General features: G+C 30.7%; 4 protein-coding genes across 4 annotated transcripts; 1 reads left to right on the top strand and 3 right to left on the bottom strand.

Moving 5' to 3' along the window:
• Positions 1–4,398: 4,398 nt before the first annotated feature.
• Positions 4,399–7,349, bottom strand: LOC145762758 (uncharacterized). The gene is made up of 8 exons (XM_082574690.1): positions 7,222–7,349; positions 6,809–6,927; positions 6,370–6,483; positions 5,911–5,959; positions 5,241–5,281; positions 5,124–5,166; positions 4,965–5,053; positions 4,399–4,657 (listed from the first exon to the last, which is right to left on the bottom strand). Exons 1-7 carry the CDS (start codon positions 7,301–7,303, stop codon positions 4,995–4,997), a joined length of 507 nt encoding a protein of 168 aa, XP_082430816.1. The 5' UTR covers positions 7,304–7,349; the 3' UTR covers positions 4,399–4,657; positions 4,965–4,994.
• A 561-nt stretch (positions 7,350–7,910) lies between these two features.
• On the top strand, positions 7,911–9,388 carry LOC145763904 (translation machinery-associated protein 16-like). The gene is made up of 4 exons (XM_082575458.1): positions 7,911–7,928; positions 8,006–8,226; positions 8,703–8,885; positions 8,973–9,388. The coding sequence occupies exons 1-4, from the start codon at positions 7,926–7,928 to the stop codon at positions 9,070–9,072; spliced, it is 507 nt and encodes a 168-aa protein (XP_082431584.1). The 5' UTR covers positions 7,911–7,925; the 3' UTR covers positions 9,073–9,388.
• Positions 8,764–18,465, bottom strand: LOC145763900 (cleavage and polyadenylation specificity factor subunit 3-like). Its single transcript, XM_082575453.1, has 16 exons — positions 18,380–18,465; positions 18,047–18,110; positions 17,535–17,632; positions 17,068–17,196; positions 16,445–16,572; positions 16,015–16,154; positions 15,374–15,524; positions 14,797–14,972; positions 13,977–14,135; positions 13,013–13,159; positions 12,510–12,643; positions 11,984–12,111; positions 11,255–11,451; positions 10,532–10,678; positions 9,766–9,894; positions 8,764–9,406 (listed from the first exon to the last, which is right to left on the bottom strand). The coding sequence occupies exons 1-16, from the start codon at positions 18,442–18,444 to the stop codon at positions 9,311–9,313; spliced, it is 2,088 nt and encodes a 695-aa protein (XP_082431579.1). The 5' UTR covers positions 18,445–18,465; the 3' UTR covers positions 8,764–9,310.
• Positions 18,465–19,995, bottom strand: LOC145763901 (putative E3 ubiquitin-protein ligase UBR7). The gene has a single exon (XM_082575454.1). The coding sequence runs from the start codon at positions 19,886–19,888 to the stop codon at positions 18,662–18,664; it is 1,227 nt and encodes a 408-aa protein (XP_082431580.1). The 5' UTR covers positions 19,889–19,995; the 3' UTR covers positions 18,465–18,661.
• Between the last annotated feature and the right edge of the window lie 655 nt (positions 19,996–20,650).

Below are 20,650 nucleotides of genomic sequence, written 5' to 3'. Positions count from 1 at the left end.
AACAAAATATATTGTTGTATATATATTAAATAATTACATTATACAGATAATTCATCATTTAAGTCATTTTGATAAATTTAATTTCCGTCTTCTCCAGTCCACACAAATTCAACTCCTTCTATGTCGTCACAAAGCATCTTGTTAGTATGACGTAATGATGATGTCATGGTATTATCCTCATTAAGATTGAAAACCTCAAACACTGGAGTTATAGATCCAACTGTTAAACCGGGCGCAGTGGAATTTCCTGAAAATTAGTTTTGTTTGTTAAAAAAGTTATTCTCGATGTTGGAAGGACTTATACAGCCTTTTAGCTTTGCTATGTAAGGTCCTGGGTTCGATTCTCACTTATTCCATGCTGTCCTTGGGTAAATCGTTTTAAAGAAATAAACTTTTATCATTCCAAAAACCAATCGACAGCATGAGAGTAGTGAGGATTAAACCCACGACCTCATGTGATGTAGCACGTGTTCTTACCACTACACCACGCAATTCCAAACTGACAAGAAAAAAAAGGTTACTCTATGTTAAGATCGTGAAGTAGATCTTTCCACATCGAAGATAAAAACAACAAAAAAGATTGATTGTACTAATAATGTAACATTAGGTTTATCTATGTGGTTCTTTACACACACAGCTTTTTTTCTTTTTTTTTTTGCACAGCTCTTAAGAGTATAGAGTAATGAGTAATAATGTTACCTCCTTTAAACTAACTTACCCCTTCTAGAGTTGCCGCAATGTGGAGATAAAATAACTTCCTCTTGAGCGATTCTCAGCCACGCGATGTCGCGCACAGCAACGAGTCTTCCTGTCGTCTGACGTTAAAAAAATAATATTATATTAAAAAAAAATTTGAAACCTATGTTTTATATTTATTTATCATTGATGTAAGAAGGTCAACTTCACATTTTAAACATAGAGTAACATCAGTTACTCCGACCCAGTCTCGAGTTGCCTTCGGCAGTTTGGGATATTATAAATTATAATTGCCCGATAATTATGCTACTGATTAAGTGCTGGCTCAGCAAGAGTTTATAGCGCCTTACTCAAGGTCGTTACTGCATGAAAGTAGTGGGGATTTAAACCAGGCTTATGTAGTGAAGCTAAGTGTTCTGACCACTACACCGTTTTTGTTTAATAATAATAAAACTTACAAACCTGCGATGACACATTCACTCTGTTTCGTTCTATCTCTTCTTTTTCACGAATAAGGTTCTGAGTTTTTGTGAGTTCGAAAGAAAGTTTCTTGGAAACCCTGGTAATGTTACTTAATTCGATTTCTTTTGACGTAAATTCGTTTGTGAGTTTCTCAACTTTATCTTCGATTAACATCTCGTTTTTCTTAAGGTCATTAAACCGTGCAGTTATGACGTCATAATTTTGATTTAATATTTGATTTCTATAGTTGATGTCGCGCAGCTGGTTTTCAGTTTCAATTAAAACTTGTTTTAATTGATTTAATTCTTCCATTCCAACCTTAATTAATTAAAACTCTGTTAATTAGTTATTTAAGTAGTCAAACGACGTGACCAAGATTATTTACATTTTTTCCAAATACATTTTAAGCTTGCAAATTTACACAATCAACTAACTAGTTAAAGCATTAGAACAATTAGCTTTACTACATAAGGTCCTTGGTTCGATCCCCACTGCTTTTCTGCTGTAGTGCCTTCAGAGTTAATTGTTTTATTTATAGGGAGCAGTCACAGGGCCAACTTGTGACGTTATACAAAAGATGACGTCACAACGTTAGTAGATTAGCCAAAACAAAATAAAGTTTAAAAATTTTGGATTTTAACTTTTTGTTTGTTTTCCGTTGAAATTCTTTTCATTTCTTCGTTGTTCAAATTCTCGTTCGATTCTGTGACGTCATCTTCACATTTCTTTAACTTTTCCAACAAAACTTTTTTCTCGGTTTTTAGTTTTTCAATTTCTGACGATTTTCTATGTCACAATACATATAAATTATGACGTCATAAGAACAAATTTAATACAATTGGGAAATTTAAACCCCGCTGGTTAAAGTGCATAGAGTGACGTCACGTTTAATGACGTTACTTGGACTTACTTTTCAAAAATATGGTTTGCAAGTTTGAGCGCACTTTCAGCATCTTTTCCCGTGATTGTGACGTCACTGAGATCTTGAATCGATTGTTCGTAATTTCTTTCCGCAATTGTTAACCTCAACTTCGATGACTCGCACTAAAGTCACGTGAATTTAAGAAATTAAACAAAAATTAATAAAATTTAATTAATTAAACTTTTTTAATTAAATAATTATTAAAACGAAAATATTCAATTAGAAATAAATTCAAGTTTGTAAATAATCCAAAGAATAATAATTAGTAATTAATAAATTGCAATTCTTACTTTAAAAAATATCCAATTAAAATTAAATTTTCAATATAATTAAACAAAGTCTATTTTAAACTTATAATTAAAAAGATTTACACAAAAAAAATAATAAATTAGAAATAAAAATTCCTTTTTATATTAATTTTTAGTTAATATTAATGATTTATTTAAAAAAACACTAATTAGAAATAATTAATTAAAATTAAAAATAAAGTTTTACGTTTTTCTTGGCTTCATCAAACTCAAATTTCACCTCAGAATTCTTGGTTTTAAGTTCTCCGATTTTATTATTATTCAACTCATTCTTTAAATTATTTTGTTCCAACAAAATTTGTTTTTTTAAATATTGATCTCTGTGGATTAAATCGTCTCGCATTCGCTCCAGACTAAAAATATAATATTTCGAAAATTGAAACTAATTATTTAAACTTATGTAAGCTTAATTAATTATGATTATCCGAATAATAATTTTTATTTCATTTTTTTTATCGAGTATTAGTATTAAAATAAAAAAAAAATAAAAAATAATTTTATTTGAATATTATTAGTTGATTTTAATTACTTTAAATTTTAATTACAAACTGTTTTATTTTATTAATTACTATTACCTTATTACCGTTGTTTTATTTAATCATTTTTGGGGATATTAGTATACTTTAGTATATAAAAGTTACCAACTTAGATAAGGAAAAAATAAAATAGAATCGGTAACAAAAACTAGAATTTAACTTAAAAATATTCAATTAATTTTAATTAGTTAAAATGTTTATTTAATCACCGATTTACTTCAGCTTTAAAAAACTGATTTCCTTCTTTCAGTTTTGTTCTCTTATTCGGGACTTTCCCGTTTGGAACTTTCCCGTTCTTCATAACCCCAACAATTTGACCCCGCAATGACCCCTTTAACCCCACGGAATCGAATAAACTGTCACGTGACGTACTTGATATGACGTCATCGACAGCGGATGGCGTCGGAGATGTTAATTTAAAACGTATGAGCTCTTCCTTTGTTGCGTCACCGTTCAGTATTGATGACGTGACTTCTTGTGACGTCACGGGGAAAATATGCTTTGGTGACGTCACGTGGTTGTTAGGGAAAATCGCAGGCAAGGTCACGTGATTATTTGTTGATGTCATAGGTAAAGTTAGATGACTTGGTGACGTCATAGGTGAAGCAACGTGATTGGTTGTTGGCGTCAGAGGTAAAGTTAAGTGACTTGGTGACGTCATATTTATCGCAGCAGTCTCGTGTTCCATTATTGATGACGTCACAATCAATGAAAGAGGAAATTCGTCAATGAATGAAGTGACGTCACAATTCTCATTATCTGAACTCCAACTTTCGGAAATAGAAATTTCCCAACTTTGTGACGAAACAAACGAATATTCAGATTCACTAGTGACGTCACAATTTCGCTTATTTTTCAATCTTTTGTGTAGAACAATTTTTTTGCCTAAAACTTCAAATTGTTCTGTCCAATCTACTATATTTGTGACGTCACTATTCCTTTCTATGACGTCATAAGTTAACCCAGTGTCCGCGGTTTCTGTAAATCTTTGTTTATTTTCGAAATTCTGAAAGTTTTTGTTGAGAGCGAACCCGAAAACACAAAATGAAATTTTATTAAAATGTTGGTCCATGTCTAGTTAATTATTTAACAGAAACTTTAAACTAGATCGACCTTTTTAAATTAATTAAACAAATTAATTAAAACATTTTCTGTTGTTTTAAAACTAAAATATCAATTTAAAATAATAATTTACTCTTTTTTTAAGTTTAAAATCCTAAAATTAACTTGTATTTAAAGTTTTTAAATTAGAATTAATTTTAGTTTTCGAATTTGGTAAAATGAAGTCTTCATTAAATATTTAGAAGTACGTTTAATATTTCTTGTGACGTCATAATCCGTATGTTACTTCAATAATCTTCTAAAAACTGTCTTAATTTTTAAATTTATTTTTTATAATCTTTTGAAGTTTTTTATTAACTTTATTTTAAAATAATTAATCTTTTTTCAGCCACTAAAAATACACAAATAAATATAAGTTCACAAATTTAAATATTTATTCACACAAAATAACAAAACTGAAAATAAATCGTTCTTCAAATTAAATTCATTCTGAAAAAGAATAATTTGGTTAAATGATTTTTAGATTTTTTGTTAATTTTGGCAAAGTTACGGACAAACGAAATGTTTGATTCAATAAAATCACCACACAACGTTGTATAATACAATATTTTATTTCAAATTCATAATTTTAAAAACTTTGATCTTTTTTCTTCAACTTTAAAATTTTTCACCTAAAAAAATAAAAAACAATTAATTTAAAATTAATTTTTTATATATTTATCCTCGATGTGAGAAAACTTCACAGCCTAAACATAGAGTAACATTTGTTACCCCAACCCAGTCTCGAGTTGCCTGTGGCGGTTTAGGATATTATTGATTAAAATTACCTGATAATTATGCTGTTGATTAAGTGTTGGCTCAGCAGGAGTTCATACCGTTTATAGCTCCTTACTTAAAGGCGCTACAACATGAGGTCAGTGGGGATCGAACCTAAGATCTAAAGAACCTTTAAAATTTGAATAAAAAATAAAGCCTTACAATTCAGTGTCATCAAATAAATGTTACAGTCTAACTTTCATCGGCAGAAACAAAAATAATTTTGTCTTTGCTCTGTATTTGTTCAATTTCTGTAACAAAAAAATTTCGTAATATTTAAGGGTTTCCAAAACTAAATAAAGAGTGTTTCCAATTAAATACCTTCTGTGGCAGGGTCCTCTATAACCACAAATTCCTCCTCCTCCTGAAATTAAAATTTAACGGAAACATTAAAAGAATAAAAATTTTAATTAAGATTTATCACAAAATTCGACTTACAACTTCTTGTACAACTTCTTCAACTCCTTCTTCATTTTCATCTGAACAAAAAATTTAATAAAACAGGTTTTCCAATTAAGTTTACACAGCAAATGACAACATACCATTACAGGGTGCAAATTATTTTGATTTGGAAACTTTGTTAAACATGCAACAAATTAAAGATTCACCTACCTTACACCTTTCTTATCTTTCTTCTGTTTTATAAAATCTTCATTTTTAAAGAAGGTTATTCACTTTAAAAATCGTAAACAAATCTTTCTGTAAATTTCGGCCCAAATTTTGTTGGAAAACTTAATTTAGCCCGCGAAAAATTGTTTATAATAAACTTAAATTTATGTTTAAAATTATAAAATGCGGTTCTGTCTACATTTCAAAGTTTTAATACAATATATATACTTAAAAGTTTTGGTACAAAATGCTTTTTTAATCTTAAATGGTATATTGTCGTTTGCCCGTAACTTTGCCAGTTGTTAGTAAAATCGAATTAAAACCTCATGCATTTAGAGTTCTAATTAAAGTAAAATGGTATCAAATTAAAAAGATAAATTCAAATTATTTAATGAGGTTTTTTAACCTTATAAAAATCAAAAAAGACTTAATAAAATTTTAATAGAAATTGTGTCATGTTTATTTAAATTAAATAATGTTCATAGAAATCATATAATACCTTCTTCTTCTTCTTCATCGTCATCATCATCACCTCTTCGTTTTTTAATCTAAAAATTTTAAAAGTTGAACTTTGGTTGAGCTTAGGGAATAACAATAATTTAATCTTGGTATATATATATGTTTTTTTATATATGACCTTATCCTCATTGTAAAAAGGTCAACTTTACAACCTAAATATAGAGTAACATCAGTTACCCCAACTCAGTCTTGAGTTGCCTTTAGCAGTTTGGGATATTATAGATTATAATTGCCCGATAAATAATCTGCTGATTAAGTGCTGGCTCAGCAGGAGTTTATATCGTTTATAGCCCCTTACTCAAGGGCACTACAGCATAGATGTAGTGGGGATCAAACCCACTTTATAACAGTTTGCATTAATAGTTAATAACAAATTTTTTTTTAAATATTGTTTTACAATTTGATTTTTGCCGATAAAATATTGAGGATAAACACTTACCTGCTCTCTTATTGTGACCCATTCGTCGTTACTGACAACAACATGTTTGGGTCCATACTGGCCTGACTCATATGCCTCAATTCTGTTATGAACCCCGTTCGTTATGTATATACCCTGAATAAAAATTGAAATAACTTTAAACTGTAATAAAAGAACAATTTTAGGTCAACCAAACCCAAACCTTTGTGATGTTTCTTTTAAACTTAAATTGTCATTAGGTTAAATTAACTGGTTGCCAAAAAATTTTAAATAATGCAACTTCTAACTATTGAATTAATATATTTAAATTTTTTTTGTTTTTAATCCAATAGTATTTTTAACTAAAACACACAAAACCCTAAAGTTTATAAAATATATTTAAAAATAAAATAAGAAAAAATAAATTTTAAAACACTAAAAAAATTAATTAAAAGAAAAAATAACAACTAAAAATTCTTACAATTAACGCGATTGGGACCCCAGCAAACACAAGCCAAGCCACTGCCTGTTTGCCCGAGATGTCGGGGCCATGACCCATAAATCGCCTTTGGGTCACAGTTTCAGCTCTTTTCAAGATAGCTAGGTTATAAAAAAATAGAAGGATTATAATCTAACCAGAACATGATATAGAGTATTGCTTTTATGTTCTAAACAATCAACAGAAACGTTATCATGTAAAAATAATTCATATTATACCAGACTGCTAAAGTTAACTCAAGACTTGGTCGAGGTAATAAATATTATTCTATTTTAAGACAATGAAGTCAGCCTTCCACAGTAAAAATAAATAAATACGAGAAATATTTACTACAATCTAGCAGAATAAATGGGGCTAACATAACAAAGATTAGATTAAAAATGTTTAGATCTTACATGGATTTGTTTTCCTCGTCAATGTTGACATTTTTCTTGCAACTGTCAAAGTTTTGGAGTTAAACAAACGCGAAAGGAGCATTTTGAACGTTTAACGTTTAATAAGTTTAAAATTAAAAAATAAACCTAAAAAGTATAAAAAAAAACAATTTAAAGAAATATGTGAATTTGAACAAGTTAAGTTATATTCTTTTTAATGCAGAAATACGTTTTATTAAAAACAAATTTTAAAAAATGTGTACGTGCAAAAATTTCAATGTCAAAATAAGCGACATTTTATTCTTTTGTTAATTAAGTAAAAAAATTGTCATTAAATGTTAAAAACTGTTTACTAAACACTTGGTTTTTTAGTTTTCGTAGCAAAAATATGCTTTTTTATCAAGTTTAAACCGATTTTTTTACAAAAAATTGTTAAAAATAATTTCTATGGATAAACTTATAACCTTTGACCTTGTCATTTTATTACGTGTTGCCAAACATAAAAAAAAATTTAAAACTAAAAGTTTATCCCCAAATTAAAATTAAACGTTAAGCATTTTAAGAAATATTAATTACTATTTATATATTCTAATAACATTTCTTGTTTTTTTTAATTATTGTCCAGTTAAAAACACTGAAATTTAATAAAAATTACTAACACGGTTGACTAAGCATCACGTGTAAAGATTGTTTACAAAAAATAATTTCAACTAAAAACATTAAAAATGGTGAGTTTAATTTATCATAAATTTATTTAAAAAAACGCAAGCTAAACAGAATTGAATACAAGTTTGTTTTTATTTAGCCTAAAGTTACCAACCAACGGATGAAACGAATTCATCCAAACAGTAGAAAAGCAAATCAAATCACAAAAGTTAATGGAAAAGTCTCGAAAAAAATCGACAGAATTAAAGAAAAAGCTGCCAAAATGGATGCCACAGTCACAAAATATTTGTGGTTTCAGGAAAATATGAATCAAACAGTTAGTTGTTATAACAACGAAATGTTAGCAGAGCTGATGGAAAGGTGAAAAAGTTTGTTTTTGTAACGTTTTTTAAGCTTTCATTAAACATTAAATTGGCAGCATGGTTTATCTGTAACACTTGGCTTCACCACATAAGGTCATTGGTTTAATCCTCCGCTGCCTAACCACTGTTGTGCCCTTAAGTAAGGCGATATAAACAGTATGAACTCCTGCTGAGCCAGCACTTAATCAGCAATATAATTACCGGGCAATTATATTCTATAATATCCCAAACTGCCACAGGCAACTTGGGACTGGGTCGGAGTAACTGATGTTACTCTATGTTTAAGTCGCGCATTTGACTTTCCAACATCGAGGATAAAGATGTATACAAAAAATTATATATTCTATAATCCCAAATTGCAAAACACAACTTGAGATTAGGTCAGTATAACTGATGTTAATCTCTTTTAAGCTGTGAAATTGGCCATTTTAAATTAAGAATAAATAGAAAAAAAGTGTTTTTATTTTTGATCAGATATTTGTCGAGATTCAACGATGAAATCGAACAAATCCAAATAATCAACAAAGTAGGAAAGAGAACGACAACTCATCATGATACAAGGCACAGAGCAATAATATTGGCACAAGAACATGAGCAAATGTTGTACCTAAGTTCTGGGGTTCAAATCCCAGACATTTTCAGCAAAAAGTCTTACAGGTTCGAGAATAAATTTTAAATTATTTTTAAAGTTAAAAAAAAATTATTTTTAAATGTTGCCAAGAAAAAATTTTGTTTAAATTTCAGAGAATTTAAAGAATGGGACGGAAACCCGAAATATCTTCCGAAATTAAAATTATTCAACTTTTCGAAACCAAAAACATTAAATAAAATTGAAACTTCATAAAAACAAAAGTTTTTTTGTTTTTGTTTTATTTCTATTAAGTAAAATAATAAATTGCAGCCAAAAATACAAAAATTTATATAAATAATATTATTTGAAATTATTGGCAGCTTTTTTAAGTTAGTTCACTTTTAAAGCAGGTTTATTTTAAATTAAAACCCAATTTTTTTTGTACCCCTACATTATTCAAACTCATTTGGATTGGGACTTAACAATGATATCACAGGAACTGTTTATGACATCACACTGAACCAACAGGCATGATTGTTGAGTATAATCGACCAACACATTCTTTCAACATTTCTTCAATAGATTGGTCAGTTGGACAACTTACCTCCTGTATTTAAAAAAAAAATTAAAATATTTTTGGTATTCAGTTAATTCAAATAAAACCTATTTCGAATATAAACAATCTATTTATAATGAAGCTAAGTTGATACTATACATGTGTAAATCCAATTTATAGACATACAAAATAAATAAAACTGCCAATTGTGGTGCATAGGTAAATTATCGCTGGCAAAATTCAGTTTAGAGAAATATTGCAATTCAATACTGAAAGTAGGGCTAGCTATGGACTAGTTGTTATAGTTTAATAACATAAAATTTTGTAAAAATATAAACAATATTTGTGTTTAAAAGTTATAGAGAAAAATGGTTAAAATATGTAAAAGTTTGACTAGAAATAATAATTACCCTTGTCCGTGAGTTAATAACAACTTGAGTTCCCTCAATATTTAAATTAATTTCATCTTTCGAGGTTTTATCCTCACCAGGAATTGGAACTTTAAAAACTTGCTCTCCAAACATACTTTCAAGCATTACCTGAAATTAGTTAAAAATTATACCTTTTTTGTATTTATTTATCCTTGATGTAGGAATGTCGACTTCACAGCTTAAACATAAAGTAACATTTGTTGACCCGACCCAATCTTGATTTTTTTTTCCAGTTTGGGATATTATAAATTATAATTGCCCAATAATTAAGCTGCTGATTAAGTGCTGGCTCAGCAAAACTTAATACGGTTAAAAAGGCTTAGGAGTGATACAGCATGAGTGCAGTGGGGATCAAAACAGCAGCATGGTGTAGTGGTAAAAATACTTGCTACACCACACATGAGGTCGTGAGTTCAATCCCCACTGATCTCATGCTGTAGCACCCTTGAGTAAGATGCTATAAACAGTATAAACTCCTACCAAGCCAACACTTAATCAGCAGCATAATTACTGGGCAATTATAATTTATAATATCCTAAACTGCCACATGCAACTCGAGACTGGGTCGGAATGTTTAGGTTGCGCATTTGACCTTTCCACATCGAGGATAAAAATATCTACAAAAAAACCAAGGACCTTAAAAAGTAAATCAAGTGTTTAAACCCTTATACCATGCCAGTCATATTTAATATAAATACAAAAATACTGAAAACAAATACACAAAAATTTTTAAAACAAATTCTACCTCCAGTCTGTCCCTATATTCTCTATATAAATCAGGTTTTGTGATTCGTTGAACGGGAACCTTTCTTGCTTGAGGGTCGGTATCCACTCTTAATATGATGGCTAGTACTGCATCTGCATACATGTCGTTGACAGGGTTGGCTGTCCACTAAACAATGGGGCATTGTTAAAATAATTATGGTTAAACAAAGGGTTAGTATGTGTTATTTGAAAAATTTTAAATAGTAAAAAAAAACTATGAACCACATATAAACATCTGCTAAGCCAAAAACTAATTAGCAGGTTAATTATCGGGCAATTAAAATTAATAATATTTCAAACTTTTAAAGTAAACTTAAAACCTGGTTTGAGCATCAAATATTATTCTGTGTTTAGGTTACAAAGTTGGTCTTTTAACTTTTTTTTAGATTTATATTTTTATCCTATATGTAAAAAGGATGTTTACAACCTAAACATAGAGTAACATCAGTTACCCCAACCCAGTCTCGAGTTGCCTTTGCCAGTTTGGGATTTTATAGATTATAATTGCCTGGTAATCATGCTGCTGATTAAATGCTGGCTCACCAGGAGTTTACACCGTTTATAGCGTCTTACTCAAGGGCGCTACAGCATGAGATAAGTTGGGATCGTAGTAACCAAGTGTTCTGACCACTACGCTACACTGCCAGTTGCTAGTTAAAAATAAATATATAAACTAATCTTAATAAAACAAGGGTAAACTGACCTCTAGTAGTAACATATTGACTTCCTTCACCACTGTAATAGCTCCAAATATTTTCAACCCTTCTTTGTTGTTGTTAAGTTTAAGTGAGACCACGTCATCAGAGAGTTGATGTAGATAATATTTAAGTAGAGAAAGAGGAGAAGTGAATGATACGGATTGACGTTGGGTTAGAACAGATCGCGTTAAGTTGGTGTGCGCTATATGAAGGTTAATGTAAGGAAAATATTAAGAAAATGTGGATTAGAAAGTGAAGAGGTTTGTTAATTACACAAAAAAAAATTGAAAATCAAAAAAACAAAAATTTTTAAATATTTTTAAAAGTTTGAAAAAACATTTACTAAATTATAATAAAACCCAACTACCTTTTATTACTTTTTTTATAAGTTATTTTTTTGTGTATATCTTTATTCTCGATGTGTGAAGGTCGAATGCGTGACCTAAACATAGAGTAACAACTGTTCCCCCGACCCAGTCTCGAGTTTTCTTTACCAGTTTGGGATATTATAGATTATAATTGCCTGATAATTAAGCTGCTGATTAAGTATTGGCTCAGCAGGAGTTCATACCGTTTATAGCAAATTAGTTAAGGCCTCTACAGCATGAGATCACTAGGTATTGAACCCACAACCTCATGGTGGTGTAGCACGTGTTCTTACCACTACACCACACTGCCAGTCAAATTTTTGCATTTAAACTTGTTATAAACTTTTACAATGTAATTTTACTTACTAGATAGATCAGTAGGAGCAAGAATGTGATAATTAAAATTTCTTTTCACTAAAACTCCAGAAATTACATCTCCATGTTTCGGTTTCTTTATTGCAAGATCTCCCATTACTTTTGCCATTTTTTCACCCCTAAAAAAATTTTAAAATTTAATTTTATGTATGTAAAAAAATGTTAGTATGGTTGACACGGAATCACAAAATGCTTTTACCTTTAAAAAATGTCTGTGGTACTTACAATTTAATTTTCAAAAATACTGGAAAATGATTAACATAAAAAACCAGGTTACCATATTTTTTTGTGTGACGTAGAAAGTACTAAGTAGCATAGTTAATGTATACAAACTAGTACTTTCTACGTCATCACAGAGCGGGCTTCCCTTTTCTTTTTTAAAGTTGTATAACTTAAAAAGTAAGTAAAAATTTTGGAAGTTAAAACCATTTTTGTGTTCAGTGACAACCAACTTTTTAAGTATAAAAATAGTGCTAATATATCACTTTAATAATAAGTGAAAGTGGTTTAAACCTACTTAAAGTAAAGTTGAACTGTTTCCGTATTCTTTGGGTTGTGGATCTGTATCGAAGTTTCTACGTCGTCTTCATATTCTCGGATCAACGCGGCTTTTAATCTCGACATCTCGTTTGCTTCCCCATGAACTAAAACCTAGACAACATGGGGTTCAGTGTTCGAGTCCCAATGGAGGTAAGATTTTCATATAACATTATCATATTCATTTCGTCACTAATATGTTTTTTTTAAATTGTTTTTGGATAAAAATTAATTAAAAATTTCGGTTGAATTTTTAGACTAATTATAAAAAGTAAAATTAGTTTAAAATTAAAAAAAGATATGAAATAAAATAAAACTGGTTTAATTAGTAAAATCAAATGAAATTTTAAAGCCAAATTAACTTTCCTGTTGTTTAATATAATAAAATAATTTAAACATTTTTAAAATTGCAAACAAAAAAAACCTAAAATAAATTGAACACAAAGTTTCCCCAAAATATTTAAAAATTTAAATATTTCTCACCACATGAGGGGGTTTCATTGCTCTCACAAACTCGGAACATTGTTTATAGTCAACATGGGCAGAAAAGGAAATATAATCCACCGACATTTTAAGAGGAACTTTTTGACCCGACATCGTTTGTACCTCGTCAGGTTCATTTAAGATATGCTGTGAAAGGTGAAACACTTTGTTTAATGGGTTTAGGTTTTACTTTGTTAAAAGTGTATGCTATGTGTGTATATATATTTGTTTCCCATTTATTAATGTAGAAAGGTTGACTTCACAGTCTAAACATAGAGTAACATTTGTTACTCTGACCCAGCTTTAAGTTGACTTTGGCAGTTTGGGATATAACTGCTAGCATAGTGTAGTGGACAGAACACTTTTTACACTACATAAGGTTCTGGGTTCGAACCCCAGTGATCTCAGGCTGTAGCGCCTTCAAGTAAAGCACTTTAAACGATATAAACTCCTGCTGAGCCAGCACTTTATCTGCAGCTTAATAATCGGACAATGCCAAAGGCAACTCGAGACTGGGTCGGGGTCGCGCATTGACCTTCTCACATTAAGGATAAAGATATATACAAAAAAAAATTCAGGGGTCCTTGACATTTGTGGTCAAACCCAGGACCTTATGTAGTAAAGTGTGTCAACCACTACACTATGGTATTTGTTAAAGTGTAAAAACCATTTCATTTAAAATTTAATTTACATAACTTGAATCAAATTTTACTAAATGATTGCGTATCTAATGTTTTATTTAAGCTATCATGTCAATAAATCTGTCAACTTGACAAATTGGAAAGTAGTAAAAATACTGTAAGAATATCAGTATTGATCAATAATTAGTTCATCTTCTCTTTATAAAAACAACACAATTAAGTTTCAAAAGTGTTCAACCCTACTAGTAGAAACTAATATAAGCTATCAAAAAGCTATTATCTTTAAAATAGTTTAACTTAGTTAAATCAATAAAAACACAAACCTTAGCAAGAGTGCCTTCCACACAATACCCCGCTACTATCACACCATTCCTTCTGTCCGTGCACCAGTTCTCAAATAACTCCCTACTTAACCCACTTTGCATCATCCCGGGTGAAGCCATCACCACAGAGGGTCCAACATCATCAAAGTGTTCAGTTCCCTGTGAGGATAACTCTTAGTTCATATTTGTGGAATTTAATTTATTGGTAGGTTGGTGTAATTGTTAAAACACTCTTTTTACTTCACGAGGTCCTGGGTTTAATCCCCACTGCTGTGCTTTAGCATTGTTAGATTTAGCCTAACTAGGTTTGATTCTCACTGCTGGCATGTTGTAGCATCTTTGAGTAAAACGAAAGGTTCTGGGTTTAATTCTCACTGTTTTCATGCTGTAGCATCCTTGAGTAAGATCTAGGGTTCTGGGTTTGATTTCCACTGCTAGCATGTTGTAGCATATTTGTATAACACTTAATATTCTAGGTTGGATTGCCACTTCTGGCATGTTAAAGCATCCTTAAGATCCAGGGTTTAATTCCCACTGCTGGCATGTTTTAGCATCCTTGAGTAAGACTTGAGATCCTGGGTTTGATTCCCACTGCTGGCATGTTTTAGCATCCTTTAGTAAGACTTGAGATCCTGGGTTTGATTTCCACTGCTGGCATGTTTTAGCATCCTTGAGTAAGACTTGAGATCCTGGGTTTGATTCCCATTGCTTTTATGCTGTGGCACTCTTAAGTGAGATGCCTTAATTTTATGTTTTTAATTAGTATTATAATTTGTTTAGGATTTCTTATGTCTTCAAAAATACTTTGAATCTATTCTACCTTTAAATTGGAGATATGTTTAAACTGGAATGGATTTGAAACATTCAGTTGTTTTTGTATCTTCTGGTTCATAGCATTAGAGTAAGTTTGGTAAACAGCCATGCACTTCTTTGCTAGACTTGAAGCATAATAAATTGGAATATCGTGCAACTCTGGATGGTGGGCCCAGTAATCATCTAAAAATGTTTATTTTTAGCAAATTAATAATAAACTGGCAAAGTGGTGTAGTCGTAGAACACTTGTAACACTACATAAGGTCTTGGGTTCAATCCCTGCTGCTTTCATGCTGTAGCGCCCTTGAGTAAGGCGCTATAAACAGTAGAAACTCCTGCTAAGCCAGCTCTTAATCAGCAGCATAAATATCGGGCAATTATAATATATATTATCCAAAACTGCCACAGGCAACTCGGGACAGGGTTGGGGTAACAAATGTTAATCTATGTTTAAGCTGTGAAGTCCACCTTACCACATTATTAAGAATAAAAATATTCAACAACAAAAAAATTCTAAAAATATAATAATTATAATAATTTTTTTGCACAGCCACAAATTTGTTACAACTTTTGTTGCCACCCACCAAGAATGAGTAACAACTCCTGTGCCCTCCCCAGAGCAAACACGGGAATAAGACATCTTCCACCCCTGTTGACAATATCTTGAACAGTCCCAGTAAACCTGGCTTCCCTCTCCTCTCTGGCTTCATGTAAATGTGTCCCATAAGTTGCTTCCTATAATATAACCTTATTAGTTGGAATCTGTCAAAATTTCACCAAAATTTAGGTCAAAAAGGACATTTTTCCTAGAGGAGGGTTTGGGTAGAATGGAGTTAAAAGAAAATATAGAATTGTAGCTAAAAGACGCCTTTTTTTGGGGATATGGTTTTTGGTACTGCGTTAGCTTGGTAAAAAGTTTAAAGTTTTATGACAGTAGTTTACAATATAAGTTGGGTGATTTTTGTCTATACATTTTTTTCTGGTGGTTTTAAGTAGCCAATGCATTAGGCCTCACAACATAAGGTCCCTGGTTTAATTCCCACTGCCTTCATAACATAGCTTCCACAAGGTTGTGAATAAATGCTAAGTTACAAGTAATTTACAACTTGACAATCGCACAAAACTGCCATTTCAACAATGGACTAAAACTGGTGAAAAAACAAGACATTGAGACACTAAAAAATTAAATCAAGTTGCTGCCCTAAGGATAGAGAAAAGTGCTTACCGTAATTAAAACATCAGGTTTCACAGCAGGTATCTCTGCCGCCATCAAGTGTCTGTCTTCTTCCCTCGAGTAATCTCCTGTGTAGAGAATTCGAACTCCAGCAATCTCAATCATAAACATCGCTGCTCCAAGAACATGACCTAAAATTAGAAAAAACATCAAGTATAAAAAAAAACAGTTAGGGTATAATCCATAATAGAGCTTAGTGAGCAATATATATGTATGTAGGTTTATAGGGCTACAAAATAAATAAAAAAAACTGTTGTTTGTGGTGCTGGGTAAATCATTGCAGGCAAATATTAGTTAAAAATTTGCGACCACGACAATAAAAATTCAGACCAGAGAATGGGCCATTGATTAATTTATTTTTGGTATTTTATCTTGGTTTAAGTTAATACTCAGTTTGTTTAACACCTAAAATAGTTTTAACCTGCGTGGTAGCACCAGAACTTGACCCCACTGACTACTTTCTCTTCATGGAAGTTGATCGTTTCAATCCTGGACATGGAGTCCTCCAAGTCTGTCTCAGTGTAAAGTTGGTCCTCGGTTGATATGTTACTACAAAAACATTTAAATTAACATCAGTGCTATGGTGTACTGGTTAAACACTTGGCTTTACTGCGTAAGATTCTAGGTTTAATTTCTACTACTTATTATATCCCAAACTGCCAAAGTCAACTCGAGACTGGGTCGAGGTAACAAATGTTACTCTATGTTTAGGCCGTGTCTCTATGTTTAGGCCAAGTCGACCTTACCACATAAAGGATAAGGATAATTGACATAACTATTAGTTAAAAAAAATGTTTATATTAGAATTGTTAATTACAACATAACATTTAATATTGAGAAGGCAGTTAAACAAAACATGGGGTAATTTTTGGTGCCATTTTTAGATTATTTAAAAAATTTTTCTTGACAAAGTTTCAACATAACAGCATAAGAAATTAAACCCAGGACCTAAGGTATCAGGGTTTATTAAACAGAAGCCTATAAGTAATGTCCATTCCCCAAAACTACTACAAATATCAGCAAAAAACACATTAAAATAATTACCTGACTTTGATGTAGTCAGAAAGTAACCATCTATAAATTGCTTTGGTGGCATGGGTCATAAAAACTCGACCTTTGAACGGGGTTTTCTGTAAAAACCACGGCAACCCTCCGGCATGATCAAGGTGAAAACTAAACAAAATAAAAGGGCAACTCTGTTTAGTATATTTCCGCAAAGACACTAATAAAACAATATACTTTTTTGAATTAAAAATAAATGTAAATACCAATAATTGGTTGTAATATTTTCGTAACAGAAGGTATATACATCTTTAACAAAAAACCTTTTTATTAAACAACAACAATTTTATTAAAATCATAATTTTAGAAAGTTTAAGTAAAACCAAAATCTAAAAAAAAAATGGTTACAAAATTTTATTCAAAATATTAAAAAAAAAACTAAAAAGTAAAAGCTAAGAAATTCATGGTGTATGGTAGTAAAGTTAAAGCATTGTTTAACCTAAACTTACTGTGTAACAAGAAGTAGATCTATTTTCTCTGGGTCAGCAAAGTCAATATAAGGGAGTCCGGCTAATCCACTAATTCCTGGATGTATACCACAATCTAACTATAAGGTTTAAATATATAACAAGGTCACTAGATTTTAGATTAGAGTGTATTTAAAGTACTAAAAGTTAACAGTGTTAAAATTATTTTTAGGATGCTTACAAGTAAAACTCGAGACTAAACTGGGGTACTGTTATATTACTCTATGTTAAAGTCCTAAAATTGACCTTTAACATTAAGGATAAATTGTTACAAGAAAAATTCTATTGATCAATATATATAGTTTTAAATGTATGTTAAGTTAAGTTCTATTTTAATATAAGACTTAAAAAGAAAACCTTCAATTTAATTTTAATTTAATTAATCTTACTCATTATAACAAATACTTTCGACATTATAACAAATACTTTCGACTAGTTATTTAAATCCTTATTGTAAACACTTTGAATTAATATTTATTTTGCAGGACACTTACCATAATTTTCTTTTCTTTGAACTCGAGTAAATGACATGACCTTCCAACTTCTTGACCTGCTCCTCTATATACATAAACAAAAGTTTAATATTTTAAAAAAATTAAAGATACAATTACTTTTGTTTATAAACAAATAATAAAACTAATTTATTGTAATGGTTTTGTGATTAAATATATTATGTTTAATAACTAAGTTGTTGAAATTAATTTTTTTAAATACCAAAATATAATTTAACACAGTATGCAAATAATGGGTATATCTAGTACAACAAAATTGTAATAATTTAATAAAACTGCAACAAATAAATGTAAACTTGAATATCTTTAACTTACAGTGGTGTAATTTTTAGGAGGTCGCTTTCCAAATGGGGAACGTCTTCTTCCACAAATTCACTCATTTTTAAATTTAATCTAAAACCTAACAAAATGGTAAACAATATAAAAAGTAGGTTATATATTTGGTAACATTTTAATATGTTTTTTGCAACATGGCAATAGAGCAATTCAACCAAACTTAAATTCAATAAAAAAACAGTATATATAAATCTAGCGTAAACACTTCAACAAAATCAAAACAAAAAATAATTACAGAATTTCATAGTTTTTATAAAACTTTCAACGGCAGTTGTAACTCAACTCCACTTTTCTTTTCTTATTTTGCAACGAGCTGAAGAAATTTGTGATGTCATTTTTTGTCACAACCTTACCCTCGTCTGCAAACTTTCTCAGGTATTTGCTCAACCCTTCCTTCATTTCATTAAAACCATGAATCATTTCGACCTGTTGTGTATGTGGCATACCTTCCAACATCACTTTATCATCAACGTGAGAATATCTCCGTCCTTTTTCTTCATAGGACTTCACTGTATCCTCTTCATTGGTTAAAAACACCATCTTGTTATCCTCGTATTTCATTAAACATTGCTCACATTTGCACAATATATTTCTCCATCCATTAGGCCAGAAGGTGGCGCCAGTGATCGAAACTGGTTTCAATTTTTCAACTTTACAAATTGTTTTTGTTTCTTGTGTTTCTGGTTTAATATCTCCAGATTCTTTAGGTAAGTTTTCAGTGTGATCTTTCTGAATATTTTTAGGTGATTGTGAAGTTGTAGGCTCAGATTGATCGCTGTTTTTCTCAACATTTTCTGGTAACTTTGCATCATTTTTTTCACTAGTTTTATTGTCATCATTTTCACATGTTTTCTCAATTTCAACATCTTGTTCTTGCTCTACCTTTTCTACTTTGCTAGGGGCGACGAACAAGAAACTATACTTGTGTAAAAACTCGTTGTTTTTTGAGCAATCAAAACAAATCATTTCAGAAAACTCCATGTGCGGAGGTAATTTTGTGTCCCCAAGGTGGCGTCCATGATACCAATCTTCACAAACAACACATTGGATCATTTCATCGGCAACATCATCATCAGGGTCGGGGTAAGGACGATCACACGAGCAATATAAACCCTCAAAGTTATGATTGTAAACATTTTCCGAATTGGTCGGTGGTTTTTTGATGAAATTGCATTTTTTGTTGAATCTTGAATTGCCGCAATCGCAGCGAAAGTTGCGTTTTGTGTATAACTCAAATAAGTCATGACCCTTATGACACTCTAGTGAGCAAGCTAAGCAAACCCCTGCTCTTGTGTTAGAGCAAGTATTACACGCAAACACAGCTTGACGATCGACATATCCTTGTTCAAACGTACACTCAGTTTCATCACTTCCTCCTAGGACGGCATTTGCCGTGGCTTCTAATTCATGGTCCTCCGCAATGACATCCTGCAGTGACAACTCCTCCTCTCCAGATTCCATTTCATCTAATTTTCGTTTTTCCGACATTTTTAGATGTAAAAAGTTGTCTAAAATATTTAAACTGTATAAAATAATGCATTCTTTTTACATAGATTTATCTTATAAATATACAATTAAACCTTTAACGTAAGCTTAGCTAGTCCGAAGAATAACTTTACAATATTGCCCTTTCAAGCTTTTGAACAAATATACTTTTCTTAATAAACTAAAAATGAGTTTGATAGTTGGTTAAACATTTTACTTGATGGTATGTGTTATTTTTCACCCCATATTAGTTAAGGATTTAAACGATGTTAGTGGGAATCGAACTTACGACTTCCTGCATTGAATTAACGCATACGCACGTGTTTTGTCCGTTTACCGTCTGACCGTTTGTGTCTTAAAAACTAAAAGATAAAAACTAAAATAAAAATAAATGCCTACAACCCTTCTAATTAAAGTAATCATATATAGCGTAAAAACTGATTAATTAATTTACTATTTTTTGTTTTATTGACAACCTTAAAAGACAGAAAAACAACAAAAATAACAACATTAAACTCTCTGAAGACATCGAGTTCACGATCGACCAATCAAATCGCTCCAAACATTACGCATGATTGATTTTCCCGGTTTTTCGTAGTTATCCTCAATTTAAAAATGTAATATTTCATAATACCCAAAAATGCCTAAAAACAACGTTTTACTAACAATTTAGAAATATTTTAATAACCCCTTTTCTACCCTTATAAAATGCCGTTAATTTTTTTTAAATACCGTTAATTATTCGGCCGATTTTTCGGTAAAATG

Source organism: Corella eumyota, chromosome 1 (assembly GCF_963082875.1).
Source record: "Corella eumyota chromosome 1, kaCorEumy4.1, whole genome shotgun sequence".
In the NCBI taxonomy this organism is placed as follows: domain Eukaryota; kingdom Metazoa; phylum Chordata; class Ascidiacea; order Phlebobranchia; family Corellidae; genus Corella; species Corella eumyota.
This window is presented reverse-complemented; position numbering and strand designations above follow the sequence as displayed.

What these genes read in the sequence shown, in the direction of transcription:
- LOC145762758 (XM_082574690.1), bottom strand. Translation starts at nt 7,303, where the DNA reads ATGCTCCTTTCGCGTTTGTTTAACTCCAAAACTTTGACAGTTGCAAGA. An exon ending in CGATGAAGAAGAAGAAGAAG is followed by an intron (nt 5,282 to 5,910) that starts GTATTATATGAT and finishes TTTTTTGTTCAG; the next exon opens with ATGAAAATGAAGAAGGAGTT. An exon ending in AAGAAGTTGTACAAGAAGTT is followed by an intron (nt 5,167 to 5,240) that starts GTAAGTCGAATT and finishes TTTTAATTTCAG; the next exon opens with GAGGAGGAGGAATTTGTGGT.
- LOC145763904 (XM_082575458.1), top strand. An exon ending in TTAGCAGAGCTGATGGAAAG is followed by an intron (nt 8,227 to 8,702) that starts GTGAAAAAGTTT and finishes ATTTTTGATCAG; the next exon opens with ATATTTGTCGAGATTCAACG. An exon ending in TTCAGCAAAAAGTCTTACAG is followed by an intron (nt 8,886 to 8,972) that starts GTTCGAGAATAA and finishes TTTAAATTTCAG; the next exon opens with AGAATTTAAAGAATGGGACG.
- LOC145763900 (XM_082575453.1), bottom strand. Translation starts at nt 18,444, where the DNA reads ATGAGTGAATTTGTGGAAGAAGACGTTCCCCATTTGGAAAGCGACCTC. An exon ending in AACATATCTCCAATTTAAAG is followed by an intron (nt 14,136 to 14,796) that starts GTAGAATAGATT and finishes TTATCCTCACAG; the next exon opens with GGAACTGAACACTTTGATGA. An exon ending in ACAGTTCAACTTTACTTTAA is followed by an intron (nt 12,112 to 12,509) that starts GTAGGTTTAAAC and finishes AAATTTTTTTAG; the next exon opens with GGGTGAAAAAATGGCAAAAG.
- LOC145763901 (XM_082575454.1), bottom strand. Translation starts at nt 19,888, where the DNA reads ATGTCGGAAAAACGAAAATTAGATGAAATGGAATCTGGAGAGGAGGAG.